This window comes from Misgurnus anguillicaudatus, chromosome 1, assembly GCF_027580225.2.
Source record: "Misgurnus anguillicaudatus chromosome 1, ASM2758022v2, whole genome shotgun sequence".
NCBI classification, from domain to species: domain Eukaryota; kingdom Metazoa; phylum Chordata; class Actinopteri; order Cypriniformes; family Cobitidae; genus Misgurnus; species Misgurnus anguillicaudatus.
Window position 1 is genome coordinate 19,358,981 of NC_073337.2, and position 26,274 is coordinate 19,385,254.

Sequence of the window (26,274 nt, forward strand, 5' to 3'; positions counted from 1 at the left end):
TAGGCTAAAACAAGGCTAAATTTGGGCTGTTATTGAAAATTTTAAATATTGATATTAAAAACAGCAGTCCCTGCTTACTGACTGGGACTAATAGTTAACCTAGGTGAGAATCGATAGAAAGTAAAAATCTGGTGTTCCATCTAGTGGTGATTATAGCACATAACGGTAACAAGACACACCTAAAATACATCAATAAACCAAGGAATTTTAAAGCAACACTATGTAGTTTCCATGTAAAAATGACTTACAGCTCCCCCATGTGGTTGAAAAGCGCAACAGTGCCGGGTATCAGACACTCTTCTGCAGGCAGGGGGAGGGGCGGGGCTGTGTGCGCTACCCTCCACCGCCACTTTCAAAGTGTGCTTGTAGCAGCTAGGAGGCTGATCAGGTTGCAGCAACAGTACAATTTGTCCAGTTAAAAGTTGTTCTATCACTGAAATAATTTTAGAGACATTATTTAAAAGTAAAAAAACTGCATAGTGTTGCTTTAATGGAAACGTTTTTCCCATACACTCTTAAAAAGATACAAAATGTTGTCACTGGGACGGTACCTTTTTAAAAAGGTCCTAATATGTAACATTTTGGTACAGATATGTACCTATGAGGAACCAGTACCTCTAAGGTGCCAATGTTTACCTTTTAGGTACCAATATGCACCTTTTAGGTTCTAAAGTGTACTTTTTGAAAAGGTACCATCCCAGTGAAAATTTTTGTACCTTCTCATACCTTTTTTTCTGAGAGTGTACCATGAAAAGCATTTGAAGTCAAAAATGAGAAATACCACTGCAGTAAGAGTCTGATCTTTTCAACTGTAAGGGGATATACCATACTTGAAATACTGATCTGAATTACACAGCATATCAGATGTTCAGATGATGCCCCTTTAAATTAGGGATGGGGGACTTTCCTCTATTGGCCAGATAACAAATACTCAAAATCCTTTTAATCAGTTTTTATTATAAAGGGTAATTTATACATGCAATTGGGTTTAAAGGTGCAGTGTGTAATTTTTAGAAGGATTTCTTGACAGAAATGCAAAGTAATATACAAAACTATATTATCAGGGGTGTATAAAGACCTTTTTATAATTAACTGTTATGTTTTTATTACCTTAGAATGAGACATTTTTTTTCTACATACACAGTGGAAGTCGCCATTTTGTGCTGCCATGTTTCTACAGAAGCCCTTAACGGACAAACTTTTTTTACTTAGTTGTCTTCGTCAATTACATGTTTGTCCTGTGACAGCTACCGTAGCTTTTCTATGCGTTTCAAAACCAGGGGTGAGCAGTGGACTGAGCCGTTGGTTGCAATTCATAACCTCACCACTGGATGCCGCTAAAATTTACACACTGCACATATAAAGTTTTTATAAACCATAAACTATTAATAACTACAAAGTGTGCAATTTGAATGTTCAAAGTTCAATGGTAGGCCTACTTCAAAATTACATATCAAGAAAAATCTCATTTGCATTTTCAAAACATCAAAACAGTGCATTGTATTTGTTGCCGGTGTATTTTACTCTATTTAAATAATAGCCAGTTGCCCAAATCTGCTATAAACTATGCTGTTACATACTGCTAGTAATTTTACTTTTCCTAGTATATTTTGCTTTTACAAGGATCATAAAAAGGCAAAAAACGGCGAGGACAGAAGAACATCCAGCAAAATTTACAATGTCCTCCTTTACGGCTGCTTATAGAGAATTGTATTTAGGGGGCATCATTATTTGTGTGTGTTTGGCTTTCATTGGTTCTGGTTTTCATTCTTCTTGCGCACACGTTCTGTCTACGCGCATGCGCACCCCCGCCTCTCTCGCACGCAGACGCGGACACTTTCTGCCTGTCAAGACCTGTAAACAGTCGGCGGGTTATGTCAGGATCAACATTCACGCACTTTCGTTTCAATTTGAGTCGGGTGCGACCGTTCGTGATGTTTTTGGACGGGTCAGCTGTGTGTAATGTAAACTCGGTCATCAGTTGAATATGTTTGTCTCTCAACTCATGAAGTTTGATGCGGTTCACATGAATAGTTTGTAATAATATAAAAAAACACAGCCGCGATGTACTGTATAGTAGTAAAGCGTTCATGCACGACACGTCGTTAAAGCGGCTTTAATAAACTTAAAACGTCTAAATCGTCATTTCCTCAATCTCGGGTGTGCATGCTTTGCGCTAAATCAGTGCAAGAGGATAAATCACACATATGTTGAAATTAAATCCCACGTTCGATACCCGAAAAGATGTCGTGTCAAGTATCTTGGCGAAGGAGGAAACGGTCAGAGGGAATATAGGTAAGTTGTGTTTACATAGTTTGTTTAAATGCACCCTTAGTTTCAATGTATACGTAATCATTGTTAAACATGTTTGAAATGTGTACAGGCGTTCTTGATCCTCGCATTCTGAACGTGGAAAAAGATGGAAGTGTGGTGTACTCGTGGAGAGTGAGTTACTTTAAATTGACAAGTTATCAGTGTGACGTCACATTCATAGCAGCGCAATTATCCGTCGCCAAGCTCCAGTAAATGAACACTGCATGTCACACATACCACAGGCGATTGAATAAATAAACAGTTAATTGCATTTGTGACCCTGTCTGTAAAATCCAGGCTAAAGTCTTAAATCTTATTTTAAATCAAATTTTAAGATAATGAGCACCAATGATATATTAATCATTGATTTTACATTGATTTCAGTCTTTGACATGATCTTACTTAGTCAATATTAGATTAGGGCTGTCAAAAGTTAATGAAAAAAAATATTATCTATATAGATCATAAAAGTATATTTTCATAGAACAGTCTTTTACAGACATTATGCATGATGATTTAATGTAGAAAACAGTAAATCACAAAAAAATGACTAGCTAGGTGATTCTCACGAAAACTTGGTTTTAAATGTCAAGCATGAAAATGTAAAAATTGCTTAAATGTACTTTTTTTCCCACCAGACATTGAAAAACAAAGTCTGGAGTAAATGGGAACATTAATTTAAAAACTTTTACTTATCATTTAACACTTTTTGTAACATAATTTAAAAAATTAGTCCTAAAAAATCTCATTACCGCAACAGTCAGAAAACATCAACACTGACATATTTTCAAAATGACATGACAAACCTGAAAGAACATAATTTGGAGATTCTGCACATGCATTTAAAATCAAAGTATTATGCTTCTATTAATTAAATTAACATTTAATAAGCATCTGTTGCGGTAATGATAATCAAAATGTCGTGTAAGCATTCTGACAAGCCAATATTTCAAATTAACTGTAAAAAAATGATCTTACCTGGTAGCCATCTTGAAGTAACTGGTCCATGTGCTTGGTCACTCAAAATCAAACTTTATTAAAATTCTGTATGTGTGCTTAAACTGTTCTCAAAAAGTGTTGCGGAGGATGAGAACATCAGGCATGAACACATCATATTCCTAATTTTTCTTCATTATTATTATACATGAATATTCAGTAAATATTTTTTCTGTCATCTAAAGTAGTCTAGCAAAACATCCATTTATTTTTTTTCTTAATATTTTTTTGTTAATTTGATTAAATTACAACATAACGCATGTTCAAACACAGCCAGACACATTGCGGTAATGAGAATTTCAGCAGAAAATTAGATAAAATTTCCAATTATAAATTCTTATGTTGAAATCACACATTGTGCAAGGTAGAACACAGTATTGTGTTAATTCTGATGCTTTTTAATGTTACTATATTACACATTTTAAAGCTAAAATCATTAGTGCCGTGGGGTTTCAATGGTTTCGTGAAAATCACCCAGCTGGGTGTTCACAAGCAGGGTCACATATATGCAAAAATGAACATTTGTCACTATTTTAACTTCAATTTATGTATGCTAGAAAACTTGTTACACTTAGACATTGTTTTAAAACCTATTTTTCTTTCTGTTAAGGGGGCAACAGGCACTACAAGAATTGGGAAATATGATCCTCACAGTACAGAGAATAAGGTACAGAATTGATAACTATGTCAATAATGGGATGTTATTCATGTTCATAACCAAGGATATCTGGTTATATATATTGGACCTGTGTGGATATCTAACTTATATCTATTCAAACCCATCATATATATATATTCATAAACTAAATATAATATAATATAATATGACCCTGGACCACAAAGCCAGTAATAAGGGTCTGTTTTTAGAAGAAATTTATACATCATCTGAATAGACTTTCTTTTGTTGTATGGCTTGTTATTGTTAGGATAGGACAATATTTGGCCGAGATACAACTATTTAAAAATCTGGAATCTACAGGTGCAAAAAACAAAGAAAATCGCATTTAAAGTCGTCCAAATGAACTCTTTTATGGTTAAAATATATAAAATATTTACGGTAGGAAGTTTACTGAATATCTTTATAGAACATGCTCTTTAAATAATATCCTAATAATTTTTGGCATGAAAAAAAGGATAATTTTGACCCATACGGATGTTTTTTTTGTCACATATAATATATACAGTACACCCACAGCACGGTTAAAAACCTTAACTGTTGTGAGTTTCATTACCAAACATATGCTCCTGTTTTCATAATGTAACAAAGCAAGAATGTCTAACTCTATCTCTTATGTTCACAGCTTCTCTACACATTTGACAAGCAGGTGTGTGTCAGCAGTTGCTCTTTAAATAAAGAAGAAACCCTCTTGGGTAAGATTGGTCTCTGTGATTGACTATCCAAATAATACATTATTTTATAATGTTTGACTCTAAAGTGGAAGCTGTTTACTAGTGCCAGCTGTTTTTGTTTTTGTTAGCTGTCAGTCTATCACAGACCACACAGGAAGGTGGCCGACTTAAACCAGGTACAGGACATAATTATTTATTATCATTTAAAAATAAAGGTAAAATTTAGCTCTGTGGCAGTTCCTCTTTGTCTGTACCACGTGAACTAAAACACTTGCTAAGGAAGAGGCTTTTATTCCAATTATACAGTCATATAATTATACTTCCCTTATAAGTTGCTGTAGTAACATCAATAATATTATTTGATCAAATGAATGTAGCATAAGGATTTCCTTGTGTTTTTTATCAAATGTATTTATTAAACACACTTTAATTGTAATTGCAAAAAAGCTATTAATGTTTTAAATGTAAGATTTTTATTGAATTATTTATAGTTATTTGGTCACACATACATTCGGTCAGTACCGAAAGATATCTTTAATATTAAGTGAGTAAGGTCATGTCAAAGATTGAAATCAAAGAGTGAAATCAAAGTTTGATGCTCCTGATCTCATAATTAGATTATGAGACTTTAGCCTGTATTTTACAGACAGGGTCACATTAAAGTAAATTTGTACGCTGGCATATGGACTAACACTAATAAGATCTTTAAGCAAATAAGATCTTTAAAATAAAATCAGCAGTAAATAAGCTTAGGCATTCAAACCCAAATTGTCAAGGTTATCCTTTAACTACTGACATTTTCTTCTCCTTCAGTGTCAAAATGTTTAACACTCCTCATAGAGATACACCCCATCAACAACACAAAGGTCCTGAAGGCAGTGGACTGCAGAGTCAAAGTTCAGGTAATTCACGACTGTCATGTGAAGCTGGTGATAAAAAGCAATATGAGAAACGCATCTTCAAAGCTTAAAAATAACCAGTAAGATGACTGTACTACCACACAGAAATAGGTTTAAATCACTTTAGAATGCACATATAATGCCCATTTTTACAACATGTAATGTAAGTCTCAGGTGTGCCCAGAATGTGTCTGTGAAGATTCAGCCCCCAGATCATTTATTTTAGCTTGTCCAGATCATTTATTTTAGCTTGTCCAAAACGCCACTATTTGAGTGGGAGCAAAAACACAAGCTGTTTTTGTTTCAGTACCTTTAAATGCAAATGGTTGATTCTCACGAAATCCAGACTTAGATGGTGTCCAGCATCAGATTTTTTAAAAAGCCCTTGAAGCCAAATTTTTTTTGCACATATGAGATTAAGGTCTGAACTTACTATAACCCTTATTTTTAGAGGATTTAAAACATATTTCTTATAGAATTATTTACATTTTTTAGATTATCATTATAAAAAATTATAATTACCGCAACATGATATTACATTAAATATATGCATTTACAAACTCATGTTTCGGTAATGAGAACTGAAAAGTTGTCTAGGTACTATGACAAACAAAATTTCAACTTTTATCTGGAGGGAAAACATATACTGCATACCTGGTAGCCATCTTGAGTGTCACAGTCAATTATGTCCCTTCCAACTCATTTTTTTTTTTAAATGTTAGTTCATTGAGGGCTTAAACAATGATTGAAAATTGTTGTGGAGGATGAGAAAAATTTTCTTGGACACATTTATATTCCTTATTATTGTCTCTACATTTACCAATGATCACCAAATACCACGTTTCTTTACTGTAAATGTTTATAGTATAACATGCACTGAAGCTTTTTATTTTTTAGATTTTTTAATGATAAATTTTCCATGTCAAAGAACCCAAATCCAGTCATGGACACGGTGCAGTAATGGAAATTTTCCCCTTAAATGTGGAAAAATTGATTTGTATGATGTCATTTGATACTCTTACTAAAATGTTTCATGACACCTCATAAGTCTAATTTCGCGAGAATCACCCAAATGAGTTACTGCTACTTACTCCCTTACCAAAAGAGACCGCAAACACTTTCGGTTAAAATAAATCTGATTCCTGCAAATACAGTGTATTGAGATAAAGCGGACACACTGCCATCATACATTTATGTCCAAACAGATTTTGCATAATATAGCCTAGGTACCTTTTAAAATAATTTTCTACTTTCCATTTTTCCCCTTTCAGTTTCTTTATCCTAAGACATGCAGGACCACTGTGCTGGAAAGTCATTTACTGTTGGCGGCAGAGGATGGCTGTATGTATAATGCTTTAAACATTGCAATGCTATGTTCAAGATACTTGGTTATGTGTTTTATTTAGCATGATTTGTTCTTTTGTTTCTACAGATGTTGATCAGTATCACATAACTCTAACAAGGCAGGAGGGGTACAGAGTGGTAAGGGCTGTCATATGTAATGTACAGTACTGTGGCAATGATATCCAGTTAATCTACTGATGTAAATATATGTAGAGGTAATACATACTGTAGACGCCTGCTGGTTTAAACAGGTGATGTTAAACCCGGAGCGTTTGGGAAGAGACAGGGTGGCAGAGGAATTTAACTGGATCCAGTGGGATTCGGACACTCAAAGACTCTTTTACCTCACCTCACGGGTAAAAGTCAGTTTTCTATTTAAGTTATTTCTATCCTCATCGTTTTTATGTAAAAGTCTCTGTTGTCCACTCTACGGGAGAAACACACTTTGAAGTGTGTACAGTTTTACCCGGACCGCAACTATGAGACTGTGGTAAACATTTTCTCGCATTTCTTGCTCGTGTCATGTTTTATTGCCTTATTGTAACAATGCATAGATGAACTTAAGAAGTTATTAATCAGAAAACAATTTAATGTGAACAGTTTGAGCTTCCGTTGGAGATGCCTAGCATTACTTCTATCACTTCTGTGAGGTCAGTTTATTTATACATTAAATTGCTTGATCATATTAAACATCAACATAACCATCTCATAAAGACAAAGCTATTTAGAAGAAAGGCTTGCGTGTCTGGTTTGTTTAGGTTTGTTAATTTCGGGTACGATCACTATAAGGAGAAGGAGGAGGAGGGTCTCAGGTTAGAGGTGTTCACTGACCCAATAGGTGAGTAATTTAGCACACATTCCTCAAATATGTAATAATGTTTATGTTAAAACACACAAACACTTGCTCCATTTTTACTAATGTTTTGTTTACTTTCATAACTTATCATGGGGAAGAGAGTAAGTTAGTTTTTTCTGCTTTTTCCAATAAACATTTCAAGAGCTCAGATGCAAAACCCTCTAAGTGCATCTGATATATTTTCTTGTAAATGAATTTTTTTTATCAGACTTTTAATGGATTCTGCCAACAAACTAGTATTTCTGAATGCCTGAGGCTGAAAGTATTTGATGAACATATGAAGAGTTTGGTTCCAAAATGCAATAAATTAATTTCAACAAAAACGTGTTTTCTATACCAAGAAAGTGACAAGATAAAAACCACTATTTTCTGTTACAAACTTTCACATAGCATATTTTGGTAATAATAACATTAAAAATTCAAATCCATAATTTGATTTTCAAATATTTATTATAAAAACTGATTATTTTTTCCACAAAATGCAATAAATCCATGACAGGTTTTTTTTTTCAAAATGCTATAAATCTATTGAATCAATATATAAATGTGCATTCATCTTTGCCATGTTATATTCATTTAGTTGACTAGTGGTATACACTGATTTAAAATATAAACATTAAATGGCTTTAATCAAATCACTTACTTTGTCATATTAAGAACACTGTCATTGCTGCTGTCATCCTTGGGACATCGTCGCTAAACTTTTTTGACAGTGATCAGCTGTAAAATGTTTTGGTCCTGCTCGATTTTGGTTGACTTCACGTAAAATAATGGAAAGTTTTTCATAAGATCCTCTGGGGTCAATGTGTTAGCATGACAGAAGCTTGATGCTGTCGGGAGAACAAGCAACAGACGGCATTTTTCCTTTGCCCGAGTGCCTCTTACGTAAATGGTTTAGGTTTCTTTCCCGCCTAAGAAAACCACCACAGGTTATCAATGCCATCAAAATTACTATTTTGTTTTTGATTGTTTGTTGATCACGAAGTACAAAGTAGATGAGGAAAACTAGGATTCTGTGTGTATTCAAAGCGCCGCCCTTATTGTTTACAATGCATGGAATGGTGCACTGTGATTTGTTGAGCGGATTTATTGCATTCTGTAGAAAAGGAAGACTGGTGTTTGTCGTGGTTTGAAAAAAAGGAAGAAAAGATGACAGAATAACACGTCAGATTTTAATACTGACCTGATAATTTTATCACGTTTTGGAACCAAACTCTTTATATAATACGTGCCGAGAGCATTTGGTTAATATCATTATCTAATTTTTGACAGAGGTGTCGTTTAGCGGCTTTTGCAGCTGAGCTTCTTAATTCTACCTAATTAAACTAACTCTTCATTTTATTAATGAGTTAAAAGCTGAATTACAATCATAAAAGATGTTACAGTAAATCATCTACAGTAAATCTACAGTAAATCATCTACAGTAAATCATCTACAGTAAATTTACAGTAAATCATCTACAGTAAATCTACAGCAAATCATCTGCAGTAAATCTACAGTAAATCATCTACAGTAAATTTACAGTAAATCTACAGTAAATCATCTATAGTAAATCTACAGTAAATCATCTACAGTAAATCTACAGTAAATCATATACAGTAAATCTACAGTAAATCATCTACAGTAAATCTACAGTAAATCATTTACAGTAAATCTATAGTAAATCATCTACAGTAAATCTACAGTAAATCATCTACAGTAAATGTACAGTAAATCATCTATAGTAAATCTACAGTAAATCTACAGTAAATCATTTACAGTAAATCTACAGTAAATCATCTACAGTAAATCTACAGTAAATCATCTATAGTAAATCTACAGTAAATCATCTACAGTAAATCTACAGTAAATAATTTACAGTAAATCTACAGTAAATCATCTACAGTAAATCATCTACAGTAAATCATCTACAGTAAATCATCTACAGTAAATCATCTACAGTAAATCTACAGTAAATCATCTGCAGTAAATCATCTGCAGTAAATCATCTGCAGTAAATCATCTGCAGTAAATCATCTGCAGTAAATCATCTGCAGTAAATCATCTACAGTAAATCATCTACAGTAAATCATCTACAGTAAATCATCTACAGTAAATCATCTGCAGTAAATCATCTGCAGTAAATCATCTGCAGTAAATCATCTGCAGTAAATCATCTGCAGTAAATCATCTGCAGTAAATCATCTACAGTAAATCATCTACAGTAAATCATCTACAGTAAATCATCTACAGTAAATCATCTACAGTAAATCATCTACAGGAAATCATCTACAGTAAATCTGCAGTAAATCATCTGCAGTAAATCATCTGCATTAAATCATCTACAGTAAATCATCTACAGTAAATCATCTACAGTAAATCATCTACAGTAAATCTACAGTAAATCATCTACAGTAAATCATCTGCAGTAAATCATCTGCAGTAAATCATCTGCAGTAAATCATCTGCAGTAAATCATCTGCAGTAAATCATCTGCAGTAAATCATCTGCAGTAAATCATCTGCAGTAAATCTACAGTAAATCTACAGTAAATCATCTATAGTAAATCTACAGTAAATCATCTATAGTAAATCTACAGTAAATCATCTACAGTAAATCTACAGTAAATCATTTACAGTAAATCTACAGTAAATCATCTGCAGTAAATCATCTACAGTAAATCATCTGCAGTAAATCATCTACAGTAAATCATCTACAGTAAATCATCTACAGTAAATCATCTACAGTAAATCTACAGTAAATCATCTATAGTAAATCTACAGTAAATCTTCTACAGTAAATCTAAAGTAAATCATTTACAGTAAATCTACAGTAAATCATCTACAGTAAATCTACAGTAAATAATTTACAGTAAATCTACAGTAAATCATTTACAGTAAATCATCTGCAGTAAATCTACAGGAAATCATCTACAGTAAATCTACAGTAAATCATCTACAGTAAATCTACAGGAAATCATCTACAGTAAATCTACAGGAAATCATCTACAGTAAATCTACAGTAAATCATTTACAGTAAATCTATAGTCAATCATCTACAGTAAATCTACAGTAAATCATCTATAGTAAATCTACAGTAAATCATCTACAGTAAATCTACAGTAAATAATTTACAGTAAATCTACAGTAAATCTACAGTAAATCATCTACAGTAAATCATCTACAGTAAATCATCTACAGTAAATCATCTACAGTAAATCATCAGTAAATCATCTACAGTAAATCTACAGTAAATCATCAGTAAATCATCTACAGTAAATCTACAGTAAATCATCAGTAAATCATTTACAGTAAATCTACAGTAAATCATCAGTAAATCATCTATAGTAAATCTACAGTAAATCATCTACAGTAAATCTACAGTAAATCATCTACAGTAAATCATCTACAGCAAATCATCTACAGTAAATCATCTACAGTAAATCTACAGTAAATCTACAGTAAATCATCTATAGTAAATCTACAGTAAATCTTCTACAGTAAATCTACAGTAAATCATTTACAGTAAATCTACAGTAAATCATCTACAGTAAATCTACAGTAAATCATCTATAGTAAATCTACAGTAAATCATCTACAGTAAATCTACAGTAAATAATTTACAGTAAATCTACAGTAAATCATCTACAGGAAATCATCTGCAGTAAATCTACAGGAAATCATCTACAGTAAATCTACAGTAAATCATCTGCAGTAAATCATCTACAGTAAATCTACAGTAAATCATCTACAGTAAATCATCTACAGTAAATCATCTACAGTAAATAATTTACAGTAAATAATCTACAGTAAATCTACAGTAAATCATCTACAGTAAATTGCCAATATGCATAATATGATTCTCATGATCTCTATTGACTCTCTGCATGTCATCTCTTCTTGCTGTAATATTTTTGTGTTCGAAAAAACGTTATGAAACTTGTAGGAACCTTTTCGGCCCAGAAATACCCTATCAACTGTTTATTTTTGACACTTTGCCTTTGTTAAGCATGAGGATTCATGCAATACCTTTAACCCTACCCCCTTAAGTCTGATCCATTTCCTTTTAAATGATTGTTCTGATTCACAGGGACCATGTGTGTGTGCTACAGCCATCCGGTGTGCTGGAATAAGGACGCCACATACACTATTGCATTTGTGCACAGAGGTACAAAACACTTACCGTTGCAGTAATACACACATTAACTATTTTGATTTGCGGCAGATGTTGTAATGCTTTATGCAATATTCCCAAAGCCATCAAGTACTTACCTAGCACAGGTGTATGAGATGTAACAGGTTAAAAAATGTGAATCTCTCTCATTTTGTCTAATAGGCTGCAGTAAGACGTTCACTGTATCTCTAGAGAAAAGCGCTGCACCTGCGAATGAGCCAAAGGTCTATCCTATCTTCATTCATCTGGGTCAGTACAGCCATCATCTCTCACTGAACCTACTTTTAAAAAAAGTTTTGTTTACATTTGTGCAATTGGCACATGCATACAACATACTGTATAAGCATACATGTATTGTGCCCATAACTTTGGTATTGCAACTGCAATGCTATAAAAGCCAAGCTACACATGATATTCACACTACTCATATTTTATTTCCCTCAGGTTATTACATAGTGGTGTACCTGGCAAATCATTTCCTGCACCTGATCAACTGCAGACAGCAAGACCTCCTCTGCTACAGTCTATTTCTGTCAGGTGAGATTTAATATTATTATTTATAGTGTATTTCATGTATGGATTGTGTATTACCGTCTTCTGTGTCACAGGGGCAGATGGACCTGAAGCTCTGGGTTCAGGCAGTGAGGTTGTAAGCGTGTCTGGCAGGAGGCTGCTTGATGTCAGGGCTGGCAAAATGTACACCATGGAGCTCAACCATGACTTCCTGTTTGAGCTGCTCAGTTTAGAGAAGCCTGAAGCTCAACGGCTTGCTGCACTGCACTGCCTGCTTGTCTACTTGCAACCAAATCCTGTAATAGATCTCAAGGTAGTACTGTACAGTCACTATTTCGCATCATGTAATAAATTTTGCAACAATTTATTCAAACATGTTATGTCAAATAAACTTACATCTGGGAAATGTATTTTTTAAGATTCTCTTATTAATGGTGTGTGCTTTGTATATAGACACCCTTTATGTGGTGATGAATAGGTATTTTATTGTCCTTTTTTTCTATCTAGATTATAAACTGGATCAGTGAAAATGTCATGAGCTTTGATGCTTTCGATCAGATTCAGGAATTCATTCTAGGTGAGTGCTTTTGTGTTTATTGTGATTTCAGGTTAGCATGCTTAAAGGATTAGTCCATTTTCTTTAAAAAAATCCAGATCATTTACTCACCACCAAGTCATCCAAACTGTTGATGTCTTTCTTTGTTCAGTCGAGAAGAAATTATGTTTTTTGAGGAAAAAATTCCAGGACTTTTCTCATTTTAATGGACTTTAATGGACCCCAACACGTAACAGTTTAATGCATTATAAAATTTCAGTTTCAAAGGACTCTAAACGATCCCAGACGAGGCATAAGGGTCTTATCTAACGAAACGATTGTCATTTTTGACAAGAAAAATAAAAAAATATGCACTTTTAAACCACAACTTCTCTTCTTCCTCTGGCTGTGTGACCTCACGTAATTGCGTAATGCCGTGGAAAGGTCACGTGTTACATATATAAAAACGCACATCTGCGGACCATTTTAAACAATAAACTGACACAAAGACATTAATTTGTATCATTCAACATACAACAATGTCGTAACGGTTCTCTTTCTTCACACGTGAGGTCGCGCTGACGTGTCAAAGGACCGGAGATAGATGAAAGTTGTGGTTTAAAAGTGCATATTTTTTATTTTTCTTGTCAAAAATGACAATCGTTTCGCTAGATAAGACCCTTATGCCTCATTTGGGATTGTTTAGAGTCCTTTGAAACTGCAATTCTAAACTGCACCAAAACTGCCAAGTGTTGGGGTCCATCAAAGTCCCTCAAAATGACAAATATCCCTGAATGTTCTCCTCAAAAAACATAATTTCTTCTGGACTGAACAAAGAAAGACATCAACATTTTGGATGATATGGTGGTGTAAATTATCTAGATTTTTTTTAAGAAAATGGACTAATCCTTTAATACTATAATATTCACAGTCTGTCTATCATTGCAGCATCCCTGTACAGAATAAGCTACCAGCAGTGTGTGAGCCTAGATAAAGTGTTGCCGTACTCCTGCGTGTTTGAGAAAAAGGTAAACGCTTGTATTTTGTTTTAATGAGTAAAGCCTTCACATTTAAAGGCACAATATGTAGGATTTCACCACTAGAGGTCGCCTTTTCTAAATGATAACAAAGGCGAAGCTTAAAGGTGCTCAAGGTAGGTGGATTTTTTATTATAGGGTGGTTGTGTTCACACTCTCCCAACACAAATTATGTCCAAACACCATGTAAAAGTAGATTTTGCATAATAGGTGCCCTTTAAATAGGAATTTATCTGGAAGGATAAATATCTTTAAGGATAATGTTAATAATGCAAGTAGTTTATTGCAAAAATCTTATATTGTGGCTTTAACTCCTTAAGGGAATTTGCTTTGATTACTATAAATAATTGAACCCTGTGCCTTTGTCAAGGACTGCCTAACATTTATGTGTTGTTTTCAAGGAGCTGCCCATTGCTCTGACTGCAATCCCTGGAGTTAAATGTACTCCTGAATTGCTCTGTCAACCACTTATCAAGGGGAAGGGTAAGATATACAACTGTATAGTTTCACTATGAGCACACATTTTATGTATACTTTTTATTTTAGGTCTTGCTTTACTTCTGCTTTTTACCATCCAATCAAATAAAAAAAATTAAGTACATTACTACATTTTTTGCCCTATGAAATACCCTGTTTCAAAGAAAAATTTTACATTATCCAAGTTAAAAGTATGAAAGCCATTTAAGCTACACTGTCAAAAAAAAATGGTCAATAAACGGTCCCTGGCTGTCATTAGGGTGGTACCCTTTATAAAATGTACACTTAATAGTACCTCATTAATAGGTAGCCTACCTCAGAGATACACATGGGTGATTCTAGCGAAATTAGACTTATGAGGTGTCATGAAACATTTGATAAAAAAAGTTAATGCAAAGAATGATTATCAAAATAAGACATCTCTTCACATACTATTTTGCACATTATTTCAAATGACATCATACAAACCAATTTTGTTTTTTTCCACATTTAAGGGGAAAATTTTCATTACCGCAATGTGTCCATGACTGGATTTGGGGTCTTTGACATGGACATATTTATAATTAAAGTTCAGTTATACTATAAACATTTACACTAAAGAAACATGTGGTATTTGGTGATCATTGGTAAATGTAGAGACAATAATAAGGAATATAAATGTGTCCAAGAAAAACTTTCTCATCCTCCGCAACAATTTTCAATCATTGTTTAAGCCCTCAATGAACTAACATTAAAAAAATAAATAGTTGGAAGGGACATAATTGACTGTGACACTCAAGATGGCTACCAGGTAAGCAGTTCTTATTTTTTCTCTTCAGATAAAAGTTGAAATTTTGTTTGTCATAGTACCTAGACAACTTTTTAGTTCTCATTACCGAAACATGGGTTTGTAAATGCATATATTTAATGTAAATCATGTTGCGGTAATGATATTTTTTTAATTTAATATTCTAAAAAATTTATATAATGTAGTGCTGCCTCACGATTAGTCGCGACTAATCGTTTGCAGAATAAAAGTTTTTGTTTACATAATAAATGTGTGTGTACTGTGTATAATAATTATGTTTATATAAATACACACACATAAATGTATAATTTTAAGAAAAAAATATATTTATATAATAAATATTTATATATAATATAGATTATATATAAATATAAACATGTATATACACATGCAAATGTTTCCTAATTATATACATGCATGTGTGTATGTGTATTTATACATAATTATTATACACAGTACACCCACATATATTATGTAAACAAAAACTTTTATTCTGCAAACGATTAGTCGCGACTAATCGTTAGGCAGCACTAATATAATTCTATAGGAAATATGTTTTAAATCCTCTAAAAATAATGTTTATAGTAAGTTCAGACCTTAATCTTATATGTGCAAAAAAAAATTGGCTTCAAGGGCTTTTAAAAAAATCTGATGCTGGACACCTTCTAAATCTGCATTTCATGAGAATCACCCATATTGGTACCAAATGTATACGTATCTGTATCTAAGTGGTACATATTAGGACCTTTTAAAATCACAGCTATGGACCATTTTTCAGACAGTGTGTCCAGTGTTTCAGTTAGCTTACAAAACACTAGGTGGCAGAAGAGGCCTGAATTTAGTGCTTGTGAATGACGCAGATTAGCTGGAATCCATATTTAATAAACAAAATTTGGGAGTGGTGTAAGTGGGAAACTCAACAACAGAAAATGTGTAAGTGGTGAACTGTCAGCCTGGAACAAAAACAAACAAATAAAAAGGCTACACATTTGCCAGGACTTCAGTTCCAGGGGACACGTAATATAACGAAAATAATATTGATATTATTCATTGGGTTTCTCTATGTAATAGGGTAAGAGCTTGCATGGTTACTGGGAGGAGCTACATCACGTCTTGGACAGGATGAGATACTTTGAGGCTGTACCAGGCCTACGATTTAGAACCACTTTAATTAAAGAGGAGTGGGGCAGATTTCAGGCATCCATGGTGAGAGACAGTAACACACAAGCGACATTAGACCCACATTTAGCAGTTAGATGTGGGTATTATTTTAAAATATAAATTATTGTGAAGTAGAGAATCATATTTAAATAACATAAAAATTGTCACTTCAAATGAATTAAAGCTAATATTCGAATGCTGTGTATAAATACAGTAGCATAGTAAACAAGTCCTTCGCATCAACCAATTAGAATTGTGGAGAGGAATTGGTTTTATAATATTTTTGTTTTGTTGTTACAGCACAACTCGGAAAAAAAGAAATCCCCGCGCTATAATCGGCACATCGAGGAGAACACCAAAAAGTGGGTGGAGAATGATGTGGCTGTTGCGAGTGCGTGAGTGTGTTTGTGGGAATGTTAGGAGTGCATATTACACTTTTAAAACAAAGTGTCATATTATGCAGTAGGCTGTAAAACTCTTACAAATATTAATAAACAAACTGATTAAATGAGTAAAAACAAGTCATTCATTTGCTTTTTCAGTGCATTTCATTTTTAAGCTTTGCATAGCTGATCTGTGCAAAGCTAAATGTGATCTGTCCAAGCTAAATGTGTTTGCCATTGACATCTGATGAGACCCATTGGTAAAAGAAACAATGCAAGTGAAACACTTGATTTTATTTAAATTCCTTTTTCCGATTTATTTTTGTCTCTCTAGAGTTTTATCCATGGTGGACACCTGGCGATTGGGTAAGTGAAACATGATTTAGTAGTGTCAATGAGATCGTTTACACCAAATCCAGGAAATGTTTGGTACTTACATGGAAAACAAGAAGGGGGTTTCAGGGTCACATTCTCTAGTTTGGATGTAATCCCACTTTCGTTTATCTGTGATTAATCAAGTTTCGTGTTCGAGGGAAAAGAGAGAAAGTATTTCAGAGTTATATAAGAGTAACGCTCGCTCCTCACTCACAAAACACACACAAAATATGCAGCTATCAGACACGGACTCCACTTAAATTACACAGCCTCGACCATTTGACATATGTGCTTATATGAGGCCCTTCACCTGCAGCCTAGAACTGAATATTGTGAGAATTAATGTTATGTTTAAATGTCACGTTCTTTCTGATGCCATTTTTTAAAACCCTAGTTAGTGTGTAATATTGCTATAATAGCATAAAAAATACCTGTGAAATGATAAAGCTCAAAGTTCACTGCCAGGCGATATATTTTCTTTAAAAGACTGTCTGTCTTGCATTTTCAAGCATTTAAAGTGTGTTTGGTGTGATCAGCCCGTCGCGAAGTCAACAGGGTTCCCACGGGTCCTTAAAATCCGTGAAAGTTTGTGAATCTGGGGGGAAAATTCAAGGCCCTGGGAAGTTTTTGAAAATATACAAAAATATATACAAGTCATTGAAAGTCCTTGAATCTATTTTATGCAAGAATTTTGTGTGGTGCAGAATAATATAAAAATTCTAGACTTTTTAAGCACACGTGCTAAACTGTTCGCTTTAAATGTTTATATCTTCTAGATGCGAATGTTGATTCATACCAAAATGCTTTTTTGCATAGTTGTGTTTGACACATGAAAATGCCTCGAGTTATGTATGTAACTGTTGTTTCCTGAGAAGGGAACGAGACGCTGCGTCTCCCTTGCCATACTTCCTGCGTCCCTGAAACGCCGTCTTTGGTAATATTTCAGATAGCGATATATACTTCGTGGCTCCCACGTCACCCTGTCTTTGTCATTAAGCCTCACCATTGGTTGAATTTGATATACACATTTAGACACACTTACCCTTGGAGGCGTCCCCAAAGTGTCACCGCAGTGGTGAGGTCCCTCGAAAGGGAACTGTAACAATGTATCTTAAAAGGTAACACGATGTAACCTTGCTCTCACTTGAAATGTGTCCTCACATTTAGTCCTTGAAGGTATTAGACCTGGAAAGTCCTTGAAAGCCTTTCAATGAAAGGTCCTTAAATTTTAGGTTAACTACGGTGTGGGAACCCTGAGTCAAGTTCTCAAACTTTTGGCGTCTTCAAATCTTCTCAAAAATGATTTGTATTCTGTGGAAGCAAGCTACCGTGTACAGATTTAAAACAACATCAGGGTAAATAAACAATGACAGAATTTTCCTTCATCTGTAGTGAATTCTCTTTCTTACAACCTTGTTCATCTTTCAGACAGGCGTGTGGTTCCACTGTTTCAGGAGGAAGACCAACAGCAGAGGGCACTGGTTGGCCTGGTGAGTTGTGGGCCAGCATCTGACAATTGATCTGCTATGACACTCCAAAGAAATAGAGTCATGTCATAGATCAAAGAAGCTGAATTCAACATGAATTGGCGACAAGTGCATGCAATTACAAACGGTTATAAATAATCCTTCACAATGACATAGACAGTAATAGCCCTAATAAGAAACAGAGGACCTGACTCTACTCTTGCATATTTTTGATAGTCACAGTCCTTAAGTTTTATGATTGAAGAGCTCAGATGTGAAACCCTCTAAGTGCGTCTGACATGTTTTCTTTTAAGTGAGCATTTTTTATCAGACTCTTAAAAGCTAAATGGCATCTCTGTCAAAAATGAAATAATGATATTGACCGAATGATCTCGGTATGTAATAAACGTTCATGAAATACCTTCGCTTCAAATCTGCTTAATCATGGCCTCAGCCTAAATGCAATGAATTTTTTAGCAAAGTCCTCTAAGTGCACAGATGAAGAATTTAATTACAGACTTATACTGACTAATAACCTATTTATTAGTTATTGCTTTTAAAGTAAAATTACTAAACCTAGCCATAAGAGCCTGATAAAACAACATGATCTCATGGAAAGTCTTGTTATAGTCACGCAAAATTGTATTAATTTATTTGCGTCCATGGCACGATAATTTTTTTTCATGCCTTGAGCACGAATGTCTTTTTCATGACACCTTGCACAAATTTCTATAAATAGTTTCTTGTGTCCGTGGCACGACTTTTTTCGTGTGATTATATGTATTGCTTTCTCATTTTTCTCCTCCCTATTTTTAAATCATTGTCGCTTGGGGTTGGGGTTTGGATTAGGATGTAATTTTATGTATTGGTTTCTACCACTGATCTATATAAATGACTGGATTGCGCATGACGTCACAATTGTGAAGCCACCGCGCCGCCATGTTGGTATACCCAAACATTCTATTAAATCAATGGACGCGATCAGATTTTAATGATAAAACATCACTTTACTAGTCTTTGTTTTTATATCTGAAGTTACCCTGCACATTATTACAACACAAACGTCCTAAGCATGTACATAGTTATTTACTGAAAGTTGTACATTTTAGTTTTTAATCAGTTATTATACATTCATCTTCATTACAGTATCAGATCAGCAGACAGAGCGCAGAATATTTAGTATTAATGACAAACGTGCTCATTCTGAAATTTGAATAAATAATCATACTTTGTATGTATCGTATGTGCATGCAATAATTTGCTGGTTTTATGTTATCTAAACTTACAAGTTACCTAAATTTATTTAAAGAAATAACGCTGACCGTGTAGCTGAATGTCAAAAAAACCGTGTCATTAACAGAACGCAGCAGACACACTCACCTTAACGTTTTTTTATAAATCCATTTTCCTGCCCGATTAAAGCATAAACATTGCAAATAACACCAGAATTAACAGTTAATTTACGTACACATATCCTAAAAATAATCTTGCGTGACTGATACGCTGTAAAGCGGGTGAATTTAAAACATGATTTTGAGTGGAAGTCAAAGATGCCGTCTGCCGGTTGGGTATACCAAGATGGCGGCTCGAACTCTGCGCTGGCTTCACCTCACGCTGTTACATAAGCGTTCTATGCGCAATCCAGTCACACATATAGATCAGTGGTTTCTACATGTTTTTCCTCCGCTTTTAAAAATATTCTCACCTGGAGTTGAAGTTAGAGTTTGGATTTGGGTTAGGATGTCTAAAAATGTAACAGAAAGTGATTCTAACCCTAGGCGACAATGGTAAGAAAATAGGAAAAAACTATGTGAAAACAATACATAAAACGAAACGAAACGAAAAAGAAAGTCGTGCCACGGACAAGAGAAACTACTCACAAAAATTCATGCGAGTGTCATGAAAAATTAACTATTTCCCCGCCAGCGTTTTAAAAAAAGTTGCAAGCCAGCGCCAGCATTTTTCATGATTTTCACAAAAGTTTAATGCCTTCCAGAAAATGTTCTTCTTTAAATAAATAAACAAACAATATATCAAATGAAAGAACAGACCCTCTGCTTTCAAACAAAAAAAAAACGTTCAATCCTACCTTCATTAGTTCTCTTTTTATCACCTCTCAAATATGGGTAGGTTTCTTCAAAAACACCCAATTTTGAGCAAAAAGCTGAGATAATTTCATTTTTGTGAAGGACTTTTGATAGAGATCAGATTCAGAGCGATCTTTAAAACATACACTGAGTTTTTCTCTTTCATGTGAGGCGCTACTTCTGGGTTGTATAAATTGCGGAAGTAGCGGTATTGCGGAAAGCCGGAAATTCTAGTCATTGGCAGGAAGTGTTTTCTCTTAATTGACGACTTATCTCGTCAATGGCGGGGAAAGAGTTAATAAAATTTTGCATGACTATGAGGCTGTTTACACTTGGCATTAACATGCATTTTCGTCGATCAGACCACGAGTGGACGACTTTAATGTCAGGTGTAAACGGTGTTCAAAACGTTTTGAGCTCGTCCACTTTCGACCACTTTCAACCACATTCAGAGGTAGTTGAAAACACTTTCGATCGGATTGCTTTTGTAGTGTAAACGCACATGTGGTTGAATGTGTTCGAACAGCCACACGCGACCACCTTCTCTCTGCCCATTTATCTAATCTGAGATACTGAGCACAATGTTTTACGTCTTTTCTGACTTCAGGCGAAAACATACGATGTACAGCGCTATTTTTAGCCTTTCATTGATAAAACTAAAGCGGCTGATCTCCGCAATTTCATTTTGCAAGCGTGTGGAAGTTGCGCGATCTTATTTCATCAATTGCACTGAAAATTCAGAGAAAGCTCTAACATATACACGTAAAAAACACTGTGCAGCATGTTTACTGGCAACACAAGCAGTGGACTCTTACATAATATTAGTTTGCATCCACATAAACTCATCATAACTCCCGCTCGCGTTTAAATGACAGCGAAGAGACTCGCCCACCGTCTCACAGACCACCCCCTCAAAATATTCAGCACAGAAGCGGTCGAAAGTGGACAAAAGAGACGGATTTAAATACCAGGTGTAAACGTAATGTGTCTCTCTCGTCCACTTGTGATCCGATCGATGAAAACACATCTTAATACCAAGTGTAAACAGACCCTTAAACACGACTTTCCGTTAGAAAAAAAATGCTAATTTACAAGACGCTCTTCATATTATCCTGTAAAAGGTTTATACAATTAAATATTTTATGTATTTATATTGTAATTAATCTTATTCATGTTGCCTTATTCAGATGGTGGACAAGCTCCGAGAACACTTGAACAGGCATTTACCACGACTGGGAAAAAAAAAGATAGATCTGCTTGTGGTGAACTATGCGGCAAAGCTGGTATGTGTTTGTGTGTTTGTTCTTAATTCGTTACGCCACAGTTTTCTATCAGCCATCTGTTTGCAATTGACCACTACAGTATGAATCTACTCTGTCGACATAAAGACCGTGCTACAGCTTACTGAGGTCAATAAACCATTGTGCTTATTCCAACATACTTATCACCCCATAATGCATTGCTCTCTTATTATCTAAGGGAAGCAAATGACAAGATATGCACATATATTTGTCTCCACCAAGCTGATATTAGACTGAGCTGTCTAAAAGACCAAAGGGGAAGCAGATGGATACGTGGTGGCACTTCCTGTTTTTGTAGACCAGGGAGAGCTGCTTGAATTAATATTGGTTTAAGCATGTGTGCTTAACTGAAACTAAAGTGAGCAGAAAGTGAGGTGGGGGGGTACGTGTGCTCTCTACAAAAACAGGAAGGGAAAATGCATCAAATTAACCTCTAGTGAAATGTCGCATGCATTCTGACAACTGTCATTTGAGGACAGCGTGGGTTTATTTCCACTTAATGTCCTAATACTGAATGTTCCTTAGTAGTTTCAAAGAGGATGGGTGTTGTCATGATTCTGCTGTTTCTGTAATTGCTGGGGTTGGTAGTTATTTTGACAAAAATAGCAGTTTGAATCTGTGGTGTTCATATAATAATTTTTAGATTAATTGCAAAAATGTGAAATTTAAAAGCAGGGTTTTAAAATGACATTTATGCATTTGGCAGATGCTATTATGGCATTTAAAGGTGCAGTGTGTAATTTTTAGAAGGATCTCTTGACCAAAATGCAAAATAATATATAAAACTATATTATCAGGGATGTATAAAGACCTTTTATACCTTTGAACCATTATGTGTTTATTACTTTAGAATGAGACGTTTTTATCTACATACATTGAGGGTCCCCTTACATGGAAGATGCCATTTTGTGCCGCCATGTTTCTACAGAAGCCCTTAACGGGCAAACTTTTTTTACTAAGTTGTCTCCAACGATGACATGTTTGTCCGGTGGCAGCTACCGTAGCTTCTCTATGTGTTTTAAAAGCGATAGGTGAGCAGTGGACTTAGCCGTTGGTTGCAGTTCGCAACCTCACCACTAAATGCCACTCAAATTTACACACTGCACCTTTAAGGTATACATTTATTATCAGTATGAGTGTTCCCTGGGTATCGAACCCACAACCTTGCACTGCTAACAGAGTGAACTACACTTAAAGGGATAGTTCACCCAAAAACAATGTCATTAATGACTCACCCTCATGTCTTTCCAAACTCGTAAGACCTCCATTCATCTTCAGAACACAGTTTAAGGTGTTTTATATTTAGTCCGAGAGCTTGTTGACCCTTCATTGAAAATCTAAGTACGATATACTGTCCATGTCCAGAAAGGTAATAAAAACATCATCAAAGTAGTCATCAGTGGGTCAGTTAAAATGTGTTGTAGCATCGAAAATACATTTTGGTCTAAAAATAACAAAAATTATGACTTTATTCAGCATTGTCTTCTCTTCCGCGTCTATTGTGAAGCCATGCGCGAGACTAATGTCACGTGACTGCAGTGACATGGCTGATGTGTTATCTGGTGCGCCCCAGGTGGGGTTTTTTGTGCTCCCAGGCTTCGTTTACAGTCTGAGGGAGACGCATGCTGTAAGTTTGAAAATAAAACTTTGCAAACATGTCTGAGGATAACACATCAGCCGCGTCACAGCAGTCACGCGACTCCAGTCCCGCGCCTGCGCCCCACAACAGACGCGGAAGAGAAGACAATGCCCAAAAAAGTCGCAATTTTTGTTATTTTTAGACCAAACTGTATTTTGGATGCTTCAACACATTCTAACTGACCCACTGATGTCACATGGACTATTTTTATTATGTTTTATTACCTTTCTGGACATGGACAGTATAATGTACGTAGATTTTTTATGAAGGGTCAACAAGCTCTCGGACTAAATCTAAAACATCTTGTGTTTCGAAGATGAACGGAGGTCTTACGAGTTTGGAACGACATGAGGGTGAGACTGAGTCATTAATGACATTATTTTCATTTTTGGGTGAACTATCCCTTTAAAAGGTACCTCGACTATGAAGACTTGTATGCTTTAATACAGGCCCAGATTGTCTTATAGGAAGCACTGGGAGAATTCCCTGTGGACCGGTCTGTTTTTTTTTTTACGAGAGGGCCGATGTTGTCTTGCCACCAGGTTGAAGGTTGCTCTAATGTGTTTTAGTAATATTTATTCATGTTTTGTTCACTTGGTAGTTGGAACTGGTCTGGCATCTGTTGGAATTGGTGTGGCAGAAGCTGGAGTTGGGTCCTTGGGTGCTTTGTCTGTATGTATTCCTATCTTTTGTGGGATAATGCATTACTTGCATGTTAAAAGGGCAGATTCGTATTATTCAATTTTTTTGCTCTAGGAAACAACAGGGGTGTTCAGAGGAGTGGGCAATGTTTCATATGATGTTTCGCATTCTAGAAGCCACCAAAGGCCTCTGTTTCCCCCTCCCTCCAGGTAAGAGAAACATCGACTAAAACTCACAGTCTGCATACCATATTGGGACATTTATCTCTGTTTCAGCACTGTGAGCTGCCTGGCTGTCTACTGCCTACATACTGAAACGGGGCCTTACAAGAAAATGTTGAATGGCTAACACGAAATGCAGCAGAATACACCTACAATAGATTTCAGTATAATTTTAAATTAGCATGCAAGAAGCAAACAATATGTGACCCTGGACCACAAAACCAGTCATAAGTCACACAAGTATATTTGTAGCAATAGCCAGCAATACATTAGATGGGTCAAAATTATCAATTTTTTTATGCCAAAAATTGTGATGATTTTAATTAAAGATCATGTTCTTTGAAGATATTTTGTAAATTTCCTACCATACATGTATCAAATGGTATTTATCAGTAGTAATGTGTGTTACTAAGGACTTTTTCTCAATATTTTGTTTTTTTGCACCCTCAAATTCCAGATTTTCAAATAGTTGTATCTCAGCCAAATATTGTCCTAACAAACCATAAATCAATCGAAAGTTTAGTTTAAAAAGAAAATACCCTTAAGACTGGTTTTGTGGTTCAGGGTCACATATAAAACGTTTAATAAGCGTAGAAACAACAAATACAGTAGCATAAACAAATAAGGACTAAACAATTTTTTATTCATATTTCCCAGTGAATCTTTCAGATTTTGTATCCCTATGGCAATCTTGATTTTTTGTACAATGCTTTCTCTGATCTCTTGAAAATATTATTATTATTCCTTAAATTTAAGTATTTTAGAAAGAAAAGTCTTTGTTTTGGGAACATGTCTATCATGCTATCTTGAAATGCAACTCAATACGTTTTGCAAAAGAGTTCATGCTCACATGTTTTTAAGACATAAGCAGCTGGTATGTCTTTTCTTTCCAAGTTTAGACATTGTAACGGTTTGTTTAAGGATGAAGGAACGAAAGAAACCTGTAGTTCTCCCATGACTCAAACCCTCTTAACATTAATCTACTAAACATCTCTCCAAAATCCAAATGCATCCCATATAGAGTAGATGTCGGGCGTGTCGGATGTTTGTGCCGATTCTACGACCCAACGAGGTAAAAGAGTTGTTTTGGAATTCTCACGCATGCCAGATATGTCTGGGTGGAGGCGCTCTTTGACACAAATGGTTTGGCCACTGCTTGGATGATTCATTGTCCTGGTGCATCAGTGTATGCTTAATAACGGTTGAATGGTTATTACTAATAAAACAGTTTGAGTGACATAAAGGCGTTGGTTTGTGTATCTGTGTGCAGGGTATTCTACACTGTTGAGTGTGCTTGGAGTGCGCTGTCTCCCACAGCACACTTTTCTCCAGTATGTGGATCACGGACTTTTGCAGCTCACTGAACCGTTTGTTTCACGCCTTATGACAGGTACTTATATAACACACTCTTATATACGCTGTTCCTAAAGCTATTCATTTAGTTTACATGCAATGAATAGATGACAACCAATAAACTTTTTAACAACATATTCTCATAAGAAGAGCATATTCAGTTAAAGGACCATTGTGGGTTTTTAGCTGTGAGATTGCGGATTGCAACCTCAATTTCGAAACGCAAAGAGAAGCTACGGTAGTCGCCACTGGGCAAACATGTCATCGTCTGAGACAACACGGGGATGAAATGCGCTCTGTAGAACAGTTTGTCCGTTTGGGCTACTGTTGAAACATGACGTGATTTCCATGTAAGGGACCCGCGGTGTATGTAGATAAAAATGGCTC

The 26,274-nt window shown here is 35.1% G+C and overlaps 1 protein-coding gene across 2 annotated transcripts in view; it reads left to right on the forward strand.

Annotated features, from left to right (window-relative positions):
• Positions 1-1,752: 1,752 nt before the first annotated feature.
• The window catches only part of gsap (gamma-secretase activating protein), a 28,888-nt gene continuing 4,366 nt past the window's right edge, over positions 1,753-26,274 (forward strand). Inside the window, exons 1-27 of one of the 2 annotated variants that reach the window (XM_073867587.1) lie at positions 1,757-2,295; positions 2,384-2,445; positions 3,920-3,976; positions 4,611-4,680; positions 4,788-4,835; positions 5,473-5,561; positions 6,830-6,899; positions 6,991-7,040; positions 7,154-7,254; positions 7,332-7,392; positions 7,503-7,552; positions 7,661-7,740; positions 11,827-11,904; positions 12,073-12,159; positions 12,355-12,447; positions 12,519-12,736; positions 12,931-13,000; positions 13,907-13,986; positions 14,397-14,475; positions 16,329-16,465; positions 16,721-16,782; positions 17,138-17,169; positions 18,607-18,668; positions 21,919-22,014; positions 24,273-24,343; positions 24,428-24,522; positions 25,805-25,924. In XM_073867587.1, the coding sequence (XP_073723688.1) occupies positions 2,208-2,295; positions 2,384-2,445; positions 3,920-3,976; positions 4,611-4,680; positions 4,788-4,835; positions 5,473-5,561; positions 6,830-6,899; positions 6,991-7,040; positions 7,154-7,254; positions 7,332-7,392; positions 7,503-7,552; positions 7,661-7,740; positions 11,827-11,904; positions 12,073-12,159; positions 12,355-12,447; positions 12,519-12,736; positions 12,931-13,000; positions 13,907-13,986; positions 14,397-14,475; positions 16,329-16,465; positions 16,721-16,782; positions 17,138-17,169; positions 18,607-18,668; positions 21,919-22,014; positions 24,273-24,343; positions 24,428-24,522; positions 25,805-25,924 (2,206 nt within the window). In that variant the 5' untranslated portion in view covers positions 1,757-2,207. Of the gene's footprint in view, positions 2,296-2,383; positions 2,446-3,919; positions 3,977-4,610; positions 4,681-4,787; positions 4,836-5,472; positions 5,562-6,829; positions 6,900-6,990; positions 7,041-7,153; positions 7,255-7,331; positions 7,393-7,502; positions 7,553-7,660; positions 7,741-11,826; positions 11,905-12,072; positions 12,160-12,354; positions 12,448-12,518; positions 12,737-12,930; positions 13,001-13,906; positions 13,987-14,396; positions 14,476-16,328; positions 16,466-16,720; positions 16,783-17,137; positions 17,170-18,606; positions 18,669-21,918; positions 22,015-24,272; positions 24,344-24,427; positions 24,523-25,804; positions 25,925-26,274 lie in introns of both variants that reach the window. The other variant, XM_073867592.1, reaches the window with a different exon arrangement.